Genomic DNA, 15426 nt, shown 5'->3' on the forward strand with positions numbered 1-15426 from the left:
GACGCAGGCCGAAGCCTTTCGTTCGTCCGGCCATCCAGGGCCGTTTCAAGCGGCGGGAGTAGCCAGAGGAAGCACGGCCGTGGGCAGCACCGGCGGAACACCCGCCGCCTCCGCCGCCATTTCGCGCCCCTCCGCGGAAAGCCGGCGCCCTGCGCATGCGCAGGGCGGGGGGCGCCGGGGGCGGGGGGGATGAGGCGCGCCCCCTCCCCGCGCGTGCGCAGGGGCGGTGCCTTGGGAGAGCATGCGCAGTGGCGCCGGCGCAGCCTTTATTTAGGGGCGGGGGGGGCAGCGGCGGCGCCGCATTGCAGGCGGTAGCGGCTACCATGGAGCGGCAGCTGATTTGCCTTCTCGGGCTGCTGGCGGCCGGTAAGCGGCCCGCCGGCACGGCCTTCGCTTCTCGCTACCCTTTCTTCCCCCTCGCGCTTAGCTCCGGAGGTCTACAGGGTGGTGTTCCCTTAGCAGCGGGAGGGAGCGGGCTGAGGGCGCGCTGTGAGGAGGTGGAGGGGGGAGGCCGGGCCTAAAGCTGTTTATCTTCTCTTCTCCCAGCAGGAGCTGCCGGGCCCGGCTGCCGAAAGCGCAGGGGCAGGTGGCAGCGGAGAGGGAGGGTGACGGGCGGAGGCCGGTGGCGCAGCCCGGTGTGCGGGGCCTAACGGTGCCGCGGTACCGCCGGGGAGCCGGGGCCTGACGGGGGGAAGCCCTGGGCAGGGTGGCGCCCTTGGCAGGGTGGCTGTGGGGTAAAGGCTGTATTCAGGGCGGGGATCGCTGGTGTAAACGCGGGGAGAAGGGAGAAGGGAGAAGTCCCCGTGAGAAAGCAGCCTTTGTCACTGCTGGTGGGAAAATGGTTTCCTGAGGGCGCTGCCATGCCCCGGGTCAGGCTGTGTCCTGCCCGAGAGGCAGACGAGAGCAGCAGTCGGGAGAAAAACTGTTTTTCCACCAGCAGCTCTTACTTATCTTCGACCCTTCTTGGATGGGTAGGTGTTAATCCTCTTTCAGACGGCAAGCGATAGCCTTTTCTGCTCGTGTGCTTTTAGCAGCCTCCTTTCCTTAGGGTCTCCTGCTCCACATGGAAGATTCCAGTAGCGTTGCTGCTCCTTAACCTGCTGCTGCCGAGGTGAAGGTGGTGGCAGAGGGAAGGATGCCTTGAAGGATGAGTGGTTAGAAAAGGCGATGCTCGTCTTTTGTGCTTTGCTGAAGCTGGATGGCTACAGAAATGATTCATGCAGCTTCAGGCTGTGCCATGGAATGGCTAGCTACTCCAAACTGAAGCTCTAATGCAGCGATGCACACGATTGTTTGGAAGAGCTTTCCTTTAAATAAGACTCTTTTAAACCCATTTGCTTGTGACTAACCTGCAGGAGCTCACAAGTCAACTTGAAAATAAGCCTGGCAGCCTGTTTAGAAGCCATAGGAGTAAGTAACCAGCTGGCAGACTGCAGTAAATTATGCTGCTGAGATGGTGCATGAGCCTAGCCTTGTGTCTAAGTGGAGTTTTAATGTCCTCCTAAGTAGAAGATTTAATGGACAGTCTCAGGAAGAGAGCAGATGTCAGCTTTCACTCTCTGTGTGTTTGCTTTTAATAACACTGGGGTGTTTTTTTTGTCTGCTCTGCCATCAGTTTCTAGTGGGGCAGTTTCCAATCACTCAAATGATTGCAGTTCCTTGTGCTTCAAAGGGTAAAAAGGACCTTCCTTGAGGTATCCCTCAGCTTTCCCATTAGAACATCTAGGGAAATAGTGATGAGGAACCAGTTCAGCGACGAGAGGTGGCTTGGTCTGCCTGTTAAAGGTATGCGTATGCAATTGAGCATAGCAGGAGACTCGTCAGGCCTGTTTTTCTGTAGGAAGTCACTGTTTCCATACAAATAAACACCTTTATTTTCACTGAGCTTCTGTTGGGAATCCTAACTGACCCACCTATGACAGGCTGGTGCAGATTTTGCTGAAGGTTTTGCTGCGACAACCTCACAACGCCGTTTGCGACTGCTAAATCAGCTAATGAGCTGTATCAAAATCCAGCCACCCTTGGCATGGCCTAATGGAGTTACTTGGCTGGTTTACAGCATGGCTGGTAGGCCATGAGGGTTTTTGGTTGACCTACTTACAGTGCTTCGGCGCATCTTGCCTTTAAAGGAGGCACCAAGGAATTAAAGCCGAGGGTGCGGGGCTGGGGATATCTGAACTGCTTTGGTTATTGCTTGGTCTGGAGACCAGGAAAGGAGGCAGGCAGGCAGGCAGGGTGTGGAGTTAAAACAGAAATCAATTTCTCTTGAACTGATTAACTTTTATTTTACCAGGAAGAGAAACCAACCAACCAAACAGCAATAAACTGGGAGTGGGAGGTTAAAAAGTTTGAGGATGTAATTGCTTCACCCCTCCTTAAAATAGTAGCCTTAATCATTATGCCAGGATTTTAAACTAATATATAATTCTTCTAGCAAGTGCTGATCAGGGGAACATCTGGGGGCAGGATAATTGAAGGCTGAGTGGATCTGATTTGAGTCTTCTGGAGGATGTAGAAAATGCAGATAATTGACCTCAGATTATGTTCTGTAGTGTGCAGCGTGCTTGTACTGGTTGGGAGTGTGGTTTCTAACAAAAAAAGGCCAAACCAAACCCCCCAGGTTGTGGCAGCCCACCAGTGCAGCTTAAAGTAGGCAAACAGTGGAAGGTGCCTTGCATGTGAAAAAACACATCCCTCTTTTCCTAGAGGAATAAGAGGGATTGCTGTGGATGTGAAGCACCTTACAACTGGCACATAGCACAGAGGTGATTGATAGTGCCCCAGTCATGTGGCTTGTGTAAACCTGCCCTTGCACAATCTCTTCCTTGTTTTGCAGAAGAGGTATAAATAGAAAGAGTTGCTCTTGGTTGTGTCTGGAGGAGCTGCAGGAGCTGTTCTGCCTGGTCATGGTCACCCCCGGCAAAATGCGCAATCGCAGCTGCAGAGCTGCCGGAGGCATACGCAGCCTCTTCACCGTCCCGGCTTGTGCTGCTCAGCTCACCACAAAGCAGCACTTCTGGGAATCTCTGAAAACAGAGACGATGCAGAGGGTGGAACTGCAGAGTGGGAGCTTGTCAGCAAAACTGAACCGTGCCTCAGTCAGGTGACAGTGATGTCAGCTGGGACACTCCAGGGAGGTTGGGCTGTGTTCTTCCAGGGAGGGTTTTCTGGTCTCATCTGCAGGATGATTCTTTGTGTTTCACAGTATCACCAAGGTTGGAAGAGACCTCAAAGATCAAGTCCAACATATCACCACAGACCTCATGACTAGACCATGGCACCAAGTGCCACATCCAAGCCCCTCTTGATCACCTCCTGGGACGGTGACTCCACCACCTCCCTGGGCAGTGTGTTCCAATGACGAACGACTCTCTCAGTGAAGAACTTTCTCCTCACCTCCAGCCTAAACTTCCCCTGGTGCAGCTTGAGACTGTGTCCTCTTGTTCTGGTGCTGGTTGCTAGAGAGAAGAGACCAACCCCTTCCTGGCTACAACCACCTTTCAGGTAGTTGTAGAGGGCAATGAGGTCTCCCCTGAGCCTCCTCTTCTCCAGGCTAAACAATCCCAGCTCCCTCAGCCTCTCCTCATAGGGCTTGTGTTTGTAGGGGGAAGTTGGAGCAGTTACTGCTGGCTTCCACTGGGTTTGTGTTTCTGTACCTCATCTGGATCTGCTTATTCAAAACAGATTTGGTGCAACACCTTAGAACTACCTGGCAAAGAAAGGGTTTAAGGATTGACTCACAGTCCATTTTCTGTTTACTTTCTAAATTTATGTAGCAGGTTTTGCATGAGTTCGATTTGCTGCTATTAAGATTTTAGAGTTGTTGTTGCAAGTTTAAAGGAGCACTTCTGTGTTGTGTCAAGTGTGTGCATGTATAGTGAGGCAGTGTTGTTCTGTGTATTTGGTCAGGGAGCATTGTTTAATTTCAGATACCAGTATTTTTCTTGCTCTTAAGAGTCTCACATTTACACTATTTACCCTGACTATTTTATGAGCTTTGTCCCCTACTTCTGTGAAAGTCTGCATCTGGAGAGATTCTTCTGGAGATGCAGAGTAAGTGAAACTTGTAGGGAGATTTCAAGGCTTATTTTTTGCCAAATGGAACAGTTTCAGATCCATTGACTATGTTCACATGAGGATGCAAATGATTACTATGCAGAAATTATGTCTTAACACTTCCTCTTTTACTGCTGTTACTTGCTTCATCACTGTAGTAGCTGGGTAGGGTATAGCTTTACCATGTGCACCACAGTTTGCCTTTTGCAGGCTTTCCCAGAGAGCTGCTGTCCTCCCAGAAGTCACTCCTTAAAGGTCCTTTCCATCCATCTGGCATGCTTTCTCTGCTCAGAACAGGGATCTGATGTCTTCCATTTCTCCAAGGGGGCTTCCTGGTGAGTTGTCTTCGGTGTCTGGCATTCAGGACTTCACTGGCAGCAGTATGGAAAACAGAGCACACTGAGACGACTCCAGCAGTGTCTTGAATAGCCCTTTTGTTTCCTGAAGGTTTTGGATGTCTCTGGCCTTCACCTGAGCTTTGCTGGGACTGCAGTGTCACCTGTAGCTAAGCATTTGTCTTCTCTTACAGGCATGGCTCTCTGTGTAGCTAGCAGACTTTTCCATTCTTGGTGGTGTGAATATCTGTCGGCCCTGTCTGAATTACTGGGTCCAGTTCTGGAATCCCCAGTTCAAGAGAGACAGCAAAATATTGGAGAGACTCCAGCAGAGGCTGCAAAAATGCTGAGGGGACTGGAGCATCTGTGTGCGGAGGAAAGGCTGGGAGGCCTGGGGAAGAGCAGCCTGAGAGGGGATCTGATTAATGCTGATCACAGTATCTAAAGGGTGGGGGTCAAGAGGGTGAGGCCAGACTCCTTTTCAGTTGGTGCTCTGTGATAGGACAAGGGGCAACAGACACAAAATGGAATGCAGGAGGTTCTGTCTGAACATGAGGAAGAACTTCTTTGCTGTGAGGGTGCTGGAGCTGCCCCAAAAGGTTGTGGTCTCTTCCTCTGGAGGGATTCTAAACTTTCCTGAGCATGACTGTGGGTAACCTGCTGTGGGTGATCCTGCTGTAGCAGTGGGGTTGGACTTGATGATCTCCAGAGGTCCTTTCAAACCCCTACCGTGCTGGGACTCCTGTATGTTTGCCTGGTGAAAGGGTGATGTTAAATAGTGAATTCATGCAGGGACTCAGGTTAATTCTTTCTGCCATCTGTGTCCCCCCTGCAAAATAAGAACAGTAGAAGTAGAGAGCAAGTATGTTTAAAACATTTAGGGATCTGCTGCAGGGAAAAATGCTTCTCCTATCTTCTTGGGACCAGCTTAACGTACTGTATGGGACTGCTTATTCCTGTTGACTGCCAGGTGCAGAATCTTCTGGATTCTGTCATAGTAAAATCTCAGCCAGCTTGCTTGGCAACCTGGTAGCAGCCTTTGGTCAATGTGGAAATCATCCTCTTGCAACCTTTATAGCAACCTTCAGCAATTGCTTAACCTGCACCTGGAGTACTGATAGTGGCCAGCCAGATTTCATCAATTTCTTCTACAGATTACCTGCAATCTCCTAAATCTTTGTGGTTGCTTTACTGCCTTGCTAATCCAGAGGCACAGTGGACCTGTGAGTGAGCAGTGTGTGATGTGGTTACAGCTTCTGAAGTTTTACTTAAACTCATTAAGTGACCAGAGAGGCTATGGAGTATCGGAGCCCTTCAGATAACTTCGAGTTGAGGTTAATCCTTGACTTGTTGATACTCATTGTAAGATTCAGTGAGGAGAAGTTGATCCCTCTTGACTTCTTTAAGTTAAAACACTTTGCTTTTACAGTTCCCAAAGGAAATGGGGGAAAGACAGTAACTAACTGAGCACAGAGTGGCAGAGGTTGATTCCTTCACTTGATCTGTGGGCGTTTCTGGAGGCAGTGAATGGTCTTTTAACATTGCCAAGTGGCGCAGCCTGGGAAAGGGCAGCCCTCCTGATGAATACTTTCATCTACTCAGCAGAAATTAGCCTGTTCTAAAGGCATAAGAGTTGACAGCCCCTCAAGTTACCTTCCCTTTTTTCTTCAAGCCATGAACATGAAGAGCAGCCCCTTGCTTTTCTTGCCAGCTGCAGGTTAGTCTGTCCCTAAAAATGCTGCTTACGCAAGGTTTTCATCACAGTTTGCTTTGGAGGAGGCTTAAGTCTTCAGATTCTTTGTGTTAGGTTTTTGTGGTTTATCATCTGGCTCCCTTGGCCCGCATAGAATCCCTGTTCACAGCAGCTTATATAAGGTGTTAACTTTAAAGCATGCTCACCAAAGTCTCATTAGTAGGTTCAGTACAGCCTTGGTGGGAATTGCTTAGGGTGTTTCTCTCAGAACCTTGGGAAGACATTCAGGCTAGCTCTCCCTGGCAGAAGACTAACACAAATATTTGAGGGAAGAGAAGGCTTTTTTTCTCAGGGAAGGTAGTGACCTCTCCTTGCAGAATGGTAATCCAACCATTACAGGCTTCTTTGTAGGTTCCTGTTTCCTGAAGAGGAGCAAAGAAACTGAACTGTGCTCTCACATGTGTGGCTCTGTAAGCTTTCCAAGTAGAAAAGGAGGTATTGTCTGAGGGGACTGTCACCCTTACTTCACTAGCTTCTTGATGTAAGTGTTTGCATTCCAGCTGCCTAGTGCTGAGGAAGGAGGGGATCATTAACACTTGCTGCTCTGAAGAGGTCTGGGAGTAATGCTCAAAGCACTGCAGTAGGATGGTAGCACTGTGGGGGCAAGTTGCGTGTTGTCCTTTATCTTCACAGCTTTTACCCTGGGTTTGGTGTGAATTCCTGGCAGAGTCCCATGCAATATGAAGTGGTGTTCTGGCAGTGTTAGGCTTGCTGACCTGGGCCTCAGAATAGGTTTCTCCTTCCCATTCTGCTGTTACACTTCAGCGTATGAAGTATTTTATGTTGTTGAGCCTCAGGATGCGTTTCTGAGGCAACACTTGTTCTGGGAGCCGGCTTCTCCTGGCTGTCAGACCCAAGCGTCACAGAGGTCAGAGTGGGTATGAATGTCTCATCTTTTGTTCTGCTCTTTTGAGAAGCTGCAAGTGTATGCAAGAATCTTAGGGTGCCTGTGGGCTGTCAGCTTGGCTAGAAGCTCAAAAGCTGAAGTCTTTTGCATCCAGAAGACGTGCCCTTTATACAGGGATAGCTTTTCTACTTCCCCCTCCTCCTTCCTTCTCCATTTTCTTTCACTGTTCAATTTAGGAAAAGCTTGGTGGCACAAAGACTGAAAAAACTGAAACTGAAGCAAGCAAGTCTCTGAGGCAGTTTAAGAAAGGAAGAAGCAGGGAAGAGGACAAGAAACACCCTGGCTGTCACAGATAAACTTTCTGGGTGCTCTAAAAATAGTGGCGTGCAAGAACTTCAGGGAAGGGGGGGGCAGGTTTGGGTGGGCATGACGTGTGACTGTTGAGAGCTAATCTACAGAGAAAGGAGAGATCTGTTTAAAAATGGATGACCTTAGATAAAGAACAATGTGTGAAATAAAGGGATGCCAGCCATAAGAAGGTAATCCCATTGGGAGCATTAGGAGTTGGGTGAGGTAACTGGCAGCGCTTTGTTGTCTCTTGGGTTGCTGCGGGGAAGTGCCACATGGAAGTGTGGCTTTTCTAGCAGCAGAGGCTGTTTTGAGGGAATAGGCAAGAGAAGACTTAAAAACTCTTAATTGGGTTGTGAAACAGCACAAGATCTTCATGCACTTCCCTGGCACACTGGCTTTTGTTGTACTAAAACATGAGGAAAAATGCTGTTTTGTAATGAAAAAGGAAAACGAGTTAAAAGGATCGAGTGGTGAGAGCAGGAAGGGATTTCAGGCTCTTCTCTTCTGAACCCCCAAGATCTAAATTAATGCAGAATTTTAGAGTTTTGTCCCTGCCTTTTCCTAGGACATTCAAAAGGATGGAGTAGGTACTGTTGCAAAGCAGCTGCATCCTTTTGTATCAGATGTTAGGTAATAAAAATACTTCAACGTAATGCAGAATAAACTAAGAGCTTAGCTGTATTTAGAGTCACTGTGGGAGATGGAAGGGAAAGCAAGCTGTGCTTACTGCACATCATATTTGTTTGCAGCTGCTTTCCAAATTGTGCCAGCAATGTGTGGCCCTAACAAAGAAATTTGCTTAGTCAGCTGAGCAGAGAGATCTGTACTGGCAAGATCGAATGTAGAGTTGGCTTCTCAGAAGGAAAGAACTTCCCCAGTGTCCCTTAACTGGCAGGGCACTGCCATTGCTCAATTTCTGTTTTATTTAGATAAAAATAAAACTTCTCAGGATCTCAGGTAGTGATAGGACTAGGGGGAATGGAATGAAGCTGGAGGTGGGGAGATTCAGGCTGGATGTGAGGAGGAGGTTCTTCACCATGAGAGTGGTGAAACCCTGGAATGGGTTGTCCAGGGAGGTGGTCGAGGCCCCGTCCCTGGGGGTGTTTAAGAGCAGGCTGGATGAGGCTCTGTCCAGCCTGATCTAGTGTGGGGTGTCCCTGCCCATGGCAGGGGGGTTGGAACTAGATGATCCTTGTGGTCCCTTCCAACCCTGAATGAAACTATGAAACTATGAAACTCTTCATCCTCCTGGCACAGCTGATTCAGGTTTACTGAATCTGGCTTTTTTGATTGGGGAAAAAATGGATATTTCACCTTACTCTGATGTTGTGTGGGAGGGAGGTCTTTCATACCAGTGGGGAAGGTGTTTGGGTAGCTTACTTCCACCTTAATCCTGTTTTTTTTTGGTGCTCACTGGCTTCTCAACAGTTTGATGCTTCTCATTGTTCACTGTCTGTGCTGATCTCAAGGTCTTTTGACCTTGTGTCTGCTGCTGAGGATTGCAGGTAATGTTTGTGTCCTTACTCTCAGAGGGACTGTGTGCCCTTTGAGCAGAATCTGAACAAAATCTGTCTGTGTACACCTCTTTGGAGGAGTTTCTATTTTCTCCTGAACTGGTGAAGAGGCATCAGGTACTTAATGTACTATCAAAGGCTTTTTCCTTCTGAAAAGGTTGTTTTGTAACCTCTGCTCATCTCAAAAAAGAGATCTGAGAGTGCTGCCTTCAATTTCTTTCTTCCTCAGTGTTGTAACCTGACATAACCCTGCTGTACTGCTAATACCCCTTGCTGTGTCCTGGCAGGCCAGGGCATGAGTGATTGACTCTGTGTGAGCATCTGTTTGATACAGAAGCCATACAGCAGGGAATTTGTTAAAGGCATGCTGCCCAAACAGCTGAAAAATAAGCATAAATCTGAAGCATAATATCTCTTTTGCCCTGCATCTTTAGCAACCAGGTCAGAGGCTGTGAGGGACAAGACAGACTGTTAGACATTCTGTGGAAGTTGAGGGTGGATCTGAGAAGTATCATAGTATCATTCAGGGTTGGAAGGGACCACAAGGATCATCTAGTTCCAACCCCCCTGCCATGGGCAGGGACACCCCACACTAGATCAGCCTGGCCAGAGCCTCAGCCAGCCTGGCCTTAAACACCTCCAGGGACGGGGCCTCGACCACCTCCCTGGACAACCCATTCCAGGGTTTCACCACTCTCATGGGGAAGAACCTCCTCCTCACATCTAGCCTGAATCTCCCCACCTCCAGCTTCATTCCATTCCCCCTAGTCCTATCACTACCTGAGATCCTGAGAAGTCCTTCCCCAGCCTTCCTGTAGGCCCCCTTCAGATACTGGAAGGCCACAATTAGGTCACCTCAGAGCCTTCTCTTCTGCAGACTGAACAGCCCCAACTCCTTCAGTCTGTCCTCATAGGAGAGGTGCTCCAGCCCTCTGATCATCCTTGTGGCCCTTCTCTGGACACCTTCCAGCACCTCCAGATCCCTCTTGTAATAGGGGCTCCAGAACTGGAGGCAGTACTCCAGGTGGGGTCTCACCAGAGCTGAGCAGAGGGGGAGGATCTCCTCCCTTGCCCTGCTGGCCACACTTCTCCTGATGCAGCCCAGGATCTGATTGGCTTTGCGGGCTGCAAGTGCACACTGAGAGCTCCTGGTGAGCTTCTTGTCCACCAGCACCCCCAAGTCTCTCTCCTCAGGGCTTTTTTCCAGCCAGTCACTGCCCAGCCTGGATTTGTGCCTGGGATTGCCTCCACCCAGATGCAGGACCCTGCACTTGCTCTTAATGAACCTCATGAGGTTGGCTTGTGCCCACCTCTCCAGCCTGTCCAGGTCCCTCTGGATGGCCTCCCTTCCCTCCAGCCTGTCTGCTGCACCATACAGCTTGGTGTCATCAGCAAACTTGCTGAGGGTGCACTCAGTGCCACTGTCCATGTCACCCACAAAGATGTTGAACAAGCCTGGTCCCAGGACTGATCCCTGAGGGACTCTGCTTGTCCCTGGCCTCCACTGGGACATGGAGCCATTGACAGCCACTCTTTGGGTGCAGCCATCAAGCCAGTTCCTTATCCATCTAGTGGTCACCCATCAAACCCATGTGTCACCAGCCTGGAGCCCAGGATGTGGTGCGGGACAGTGTCGAAGGCTTTGCTCAGGTCCAGGTAAACGACATCAGTTGCTCTCCCTTCATCTATTAATTTTGTCACCTGCTCATAGAAGGCCACCAGGTTGGTCAGGCAGGACCTGCCCTTGGCAAAGCCATGCTGACTGTTCCCAATCACCTCTTCACTATTCTTCTGAGCCAGTAGTGACTCCAGGAGTCACTCCATGATCTTTCCAGGCACAGAGGTGAGACTGACTGGCCTGGAGTTCCCTGCTTCCTCCTTCTTACCCTTTTTGAAGATGGGGGCAATGTTTCCCCTTTTCCAGTCTGTGGGGACTTCACCAGATTGCCATGACTTTTGAAATACAATAGAGAGGGGTTTAGCAACCTCCTCTGCCAGTTCTCTCAGCACCCGTGGGTGTATCCCGTCGGGTCCCATGGACTTGAAGTCTTAAAGGATCTTAAAGTAAAAAGCCAAACAAAACATGAAAGTTCATTGGGAGCTTGATCAAACCTGTGCAAAGTTATGACATGAATTCCTCTGGGCTTTAATGGCTTCTTAGTTCAAGAGTTTGAGAAACTGCTTGGAAGAACTATGTTGTAGTTTTATAGATCAGTTTTATAGCTTTAGTGTTTTTTTATCTAAGCAGAGGAGGGGGAGTGATTTTTATGTACAGAACTGAAGGTACAGGTTAAAAGCCATAGTTGTAAATAGTTGGAAACCCTTCATTCCATTGTTTAAAGTCCAAGGTTTTGCTTGACTTAGTCAAGAGGCAGAGCCTGAGCCTGCAGAGTCATCCTCCTCCCACCCATATCTGAAAGGGAAGAATAACTCCCTCAACCAACCGTGTAGTTGGTTATTGCCATCCTGCCAGAGCTGACAGCTTCTTGGCTGACCAGCCTGACTTTGCTATTTAACTGTTCTTAGTGCTTCCAGATCAATAGTGCTGGAAGTTCAAATAGGCCATCTGCAAATATTTTGCTAGCCATACTGCATTAGAGGGTCTGAAGTCTTTGTAAGCAGTCTGTGTGTGCTGTCTGGCTGAAGAATAATGAAGAAGATGCAATCTAGGCTCTTTGCTGGGAGAGAGGGTGGCAAACCTCAAGCTCTTGTCTAGAAAATTATTCATGTAAAGCACATTTTTCTTGTAAGAAAACCAAGTCATTTCTCTGTGCAATCCAGTCTGAACAGGTTTGTAACAGCTGAGAAGGCTGCAGCATGCCACCTATGAAGAAGCATTTCCCTGCCCCTGATGTGCAGTGACTATGCACCGAGTACAGGCTCTGGTAATTCAGCCATCAAATTGATCCTCTAATTGCTTAGAGCCAGGATGTGAGAAATGGCAAAGTGATTGTTCATCTGTCATAACTTTAGTAGAAACATCCTAGGAATCAAACAGCTTAATTCCTGCTTCTTGGCCCACACTGTAATTTCCCAGCATTTTGTGGTGTGTGAGCAGCACTGAGGTAAGGATAATGGCTCCTGAACGACACCTGTTCAGCTAATAGCTTTGAATGGGTTGGTTTGAGTGTTGGGATGGGGTTTTTTTTTCCAGCAGATTTCTTTGGAGCCTTGTATGCTGTAGGATTTTTAGGAGTAGTTTCTTCATAGGTCAATACAATGTAGGAAATCTGACTGCTGAAGAACTGGAGCCTACCAACAGGTAGGATGGCTTTAGGAAGCTGGGAGAAGTTGGGGACCTAGTCCAGACAGCACAAGAAAATCAAAGTAGCTTGGAAAGTCAGCTAAAAGATGCAGTTGATTAACTTGTCCACATACTGATAGTGCAGATCTCTTCTATTTCTGTAAGAAAAACTGTCCAGAAATGATATTCCATAATAAACTTCAAACCTTTATAGGTTGTAAGGCAGTTCCATGTGGGGAACTCTCAGACTTGAGAACGTGGACTTTTATTTCACCCCCACACGTTCTTCTGCGGGCAGTTGGACTGACCAAGAGGAAAGAAAGCCTAAATAGATGTAATAGATTTTAAAGCAACAGGGTAGAATGTATTTCACAGCCTTTCTGTCCTGTTTCTGCTTTGATGTTTTTGTTTTCCTTGAGATCTTATGACTTGGTTTGGTCTGCACCTGGCTGTGAAGTCCTCTGTGTGATGTGTGCAGTGTTGTGGCTTCTAATCCAATTAGATCCCTAGCACTTGCAGTTGCTTTATGAGAAGAGGGTGGTTCACCTGGGAGAAGGCAGGCAGACAGCAATTACAGGCTTGATATGGCTGGTGGTATGAGGTTGAAGTGACTGCAAGGACAGTAGAACAGGAGAACCAAGGGGGGGTCAGCTGTCTGAAGTGTGCATTTCTGCAACGAGCGGTTTCTCTTATTTCAAGCCTTTTGGTAGCACTTGGGTGCTAAAGATGTGGGGGTTTGGGCTGTTTCTGGTGGCTTGGTTTGGGTTTTGGTTGCAAAAGGTGGATGTTGTGGGGAATGGGCTGCTGAAGTGCTGAGGCTTGGGCACTTCAATGGGAGAGCTCAACTGTTGTGGTCTTCTGGAGTTCTCTGGTTGCGTTCGCTGCGTTAGTGACTTCTTTCTCAGGTCAGAAATGGCTGGACTGCAGTGTGCCTAAAAATGTTAGCAAACCTCAGTGGTGTCTGGGGCATGAAGCTGCTCACTGTGGTGTGGCAATTGTTCCAGCGTGCAGCTGAAAGGAGATGTCTTGTTTTGGCAGCTGTGGCAAGCCCTCTTCTGTGGCAGAAGGAGTGCACGAAGGGCCCGGAGGTGTGGTGTCAGAACATCCGGACAGCGTCGCAGTGCGGGGCGCTGAAGCACTGCCAGCAGAATGTCTGGAGCAAGCCTACTGTAGTAAGTACCAACTGCTGAGACTCCTTCCCACCCCTAGGTGAGGAAGCTGGTTTCCACTTGATGCTGAAGATCTTTGTCTCTGATCAAAGCTAAGTGCTGCATTTGGCTACACCTTAATCTGGGTGCTAGATAGAAGCTACTTTCCACTCCTCTGCCTTGCACAATGTGTCTGCTGACTTCTCCTGTGACCTGTTGCACAACCACTGAGCACTGTATGGAATGAAGCTAGTGGATTTCAGACTCCAAACTTCCTCTTTCTTAAACCCACTCCAAATTCATAGAATCATAGAAGTGCTGAGGTTGGAAGAGACCTTTGAGATCAAGTCTGACTGCTCACCTGGAGCTCACAGTCCCACCACTACTGCTAAGTTACTACCACTAAACCATGTCCTTCAGCACCACATCTATGAGCCTTTTAAATCCCTCCAGGGATGATGACTCCACCACCTCCTTGGGCAGCCTGTTCCAATGCCTGAGAACCTTTTAATTAAAGTAGTTTGTCCCAATACCCAACCTGAGCCTCCCCTGGCACAACTTGAGACTGTTTCCTCTTATCCTGTCATTTGCTGCACGTGGGAAGAGCCCAGCCCCCAACTCGCTCCAGCTTGAGGTAGTTGCAAAGGGTGATGAGGTCTCCCCGCAGCCTCTTAAGAGCCTTTTCTGATTCTTAACCTGAGCAATGCCAAACTGACTTTTTTATTACACAAAAAAAAAAGCAAGCTATGTGATCCTGCTTTGGCAAGGGCGTTAGACTCCATGACCTCTGGAGGTCCCTTCTAACCCCTAAAATTCTGTGGTTCTGAGATTCTTTAGCTCACTCTCCTAAGTTAATGTTCCCCAAGATAGAGCTTATGCTAAATTATGAAAAGTATGACAGTAAGGAATGGTACAAATGTCACATCTAGCATGGCTTTTCAAGTTGTATTTTCCTGTGAGGGCTGTTTTGCTCTAGGTGTAGCTGTAGCTTGTGGTGGTGGCCCAGAATGTTCTAGGGGGAAAAAAGGCAGTTTATTGTGGATGCATTTGGAGCACCTTGGATATGCTTTGGTGTGTGGAGAAGCAGGGGAAGGGAGGAATGTTAGAACAGCAGAGCATGACTAAAACTGAGTGAAACTGCCTGGAAACTTATACTTGTAGCATGTGTGAACTCTGAAGACTAAGGTAGAAGTAGTTCAGGAGAAGGCTTCTCAAGGCTGTATAGTATCATAGTATCAGTCAGGGTTGGAAGGGACCACAAGGATCATCTAGTTCCAAGCCCCCTGCCATGGGCAGGGACACCCCACACTAGATCAGCCTGGCCAGAGCCTCATCCAGCCTGGTCTTAAACACCTTCATACTTCAAGGCTGGTGGGACAAGGTGATGTGAGCAAGTGGTAGCATGCCTGGTTCTTCATACCATGTTGATTTACTGAAGAAAGTGGAGCTGGATATGCTTGGAATAGCCTCACTCTTTATTTAAAAATACCTCTTCCCACCCCAGCTTTAGCCAGGAATTCTTCCTTAATTTCAGTTCCAAATGTGCTGCTTGTTCTTTGTTACCTGCACACTGTGTTTACAGGTACTTGGCTCTGTCTCAAAGTAGCTCTTGCCTTCTCTCTCCAGAACAGCATCCCCTGTGACTTGTGTAAGGAACTGGTGACAGTGGCTGACAAGGTTTTGAAGGATAATGGCACCGAGGTAAGCAGAGCTCCCCTTCTCCTTACCCTGAGGCACTGCTTGACTTTGTTGTCTTAGCCAGGTCACAAGGTGAGGGAGTGGAAGGGTAGGCTGCCTGACGTTTTCCCAACATCAGCAGCAAGTGTTGAAAGGGGCCAGAGGACATGGGACAAGGCTTTAAGACAGCCTCTCCTAGTTCAGAGATGAGCCAATTCTGGAGCCTTTCTAGCATTTCTGGTTGACTCCTTCTTGCACTGGTGGGGGCCATCAGTCTCAGGTGGTGGGGTACTACAGTCACTGGAAATGGATGATGCCATCAAGTGGACTTTATTTGGATCAAGGACACTTCCTTTCTTCTTTTGTGAGCACGGGAGTGCTTTGTATGAACAAATTGCTGTCCCACTAGTCCATAATCCACTTCCTCCTCTTAAATGTTCAGTGCTGGTAAGACTGTGTTGTGCAGGCCTTGCAAGCAGGATTTGATGCTTTCACGTTGGC

At 48.5% G+C, this 15426-nt stretch overlaps 1 protein-coding gene across 3 annotated transcripts in view; it reads left to right on the forward strand.

The window, feature by feature from the left end:
- The first annotated feature begins 260 nt into the window (after nt 1–260).
- Nucleotides 261–15426, forward strand: part of PSAP (prosaposin) — a 29160-nt gene continuing 13994 nt past the window's right edge. For 2 of the 3 annotated variants that reach the window (XM_068140316.1, XM_068140314.1), the window contains exons 1-3: nt 261–366; nt 13139–13272; nt 14875–14949. In XM_068140316.1, the coding sequence (XP_067996417.1) occupies nt 324–366; nt 13139–13272; nt 14875–14949 (252 nt within the window). In that variant the 5' untranslated portion in view covers nt 261–323. The remainder of the gene's footprint in view (nt 367–13138; nt 13273–14874; nt 14950–15426) is intronic. The other variant, XM_068140315.1, reaches the window with a different exon arrangement.

This window comes from Melanerpes formicivorus, unplaced genomic scaffold, assembly GCF_026170545.1.
Source record: "Melanerpes formicivorus ecotype bairdi unplaced genomic scaffold, bMelFor1.0.p_v2 SCAF_6, whole genome shotgun sequence".
Classification (NCBI taxonomy): Eukaryota; Metazoa; Chordata; class Aves; order Piciformes; family Picidae; genus Melanerpes; species Melanerpes formicivorus.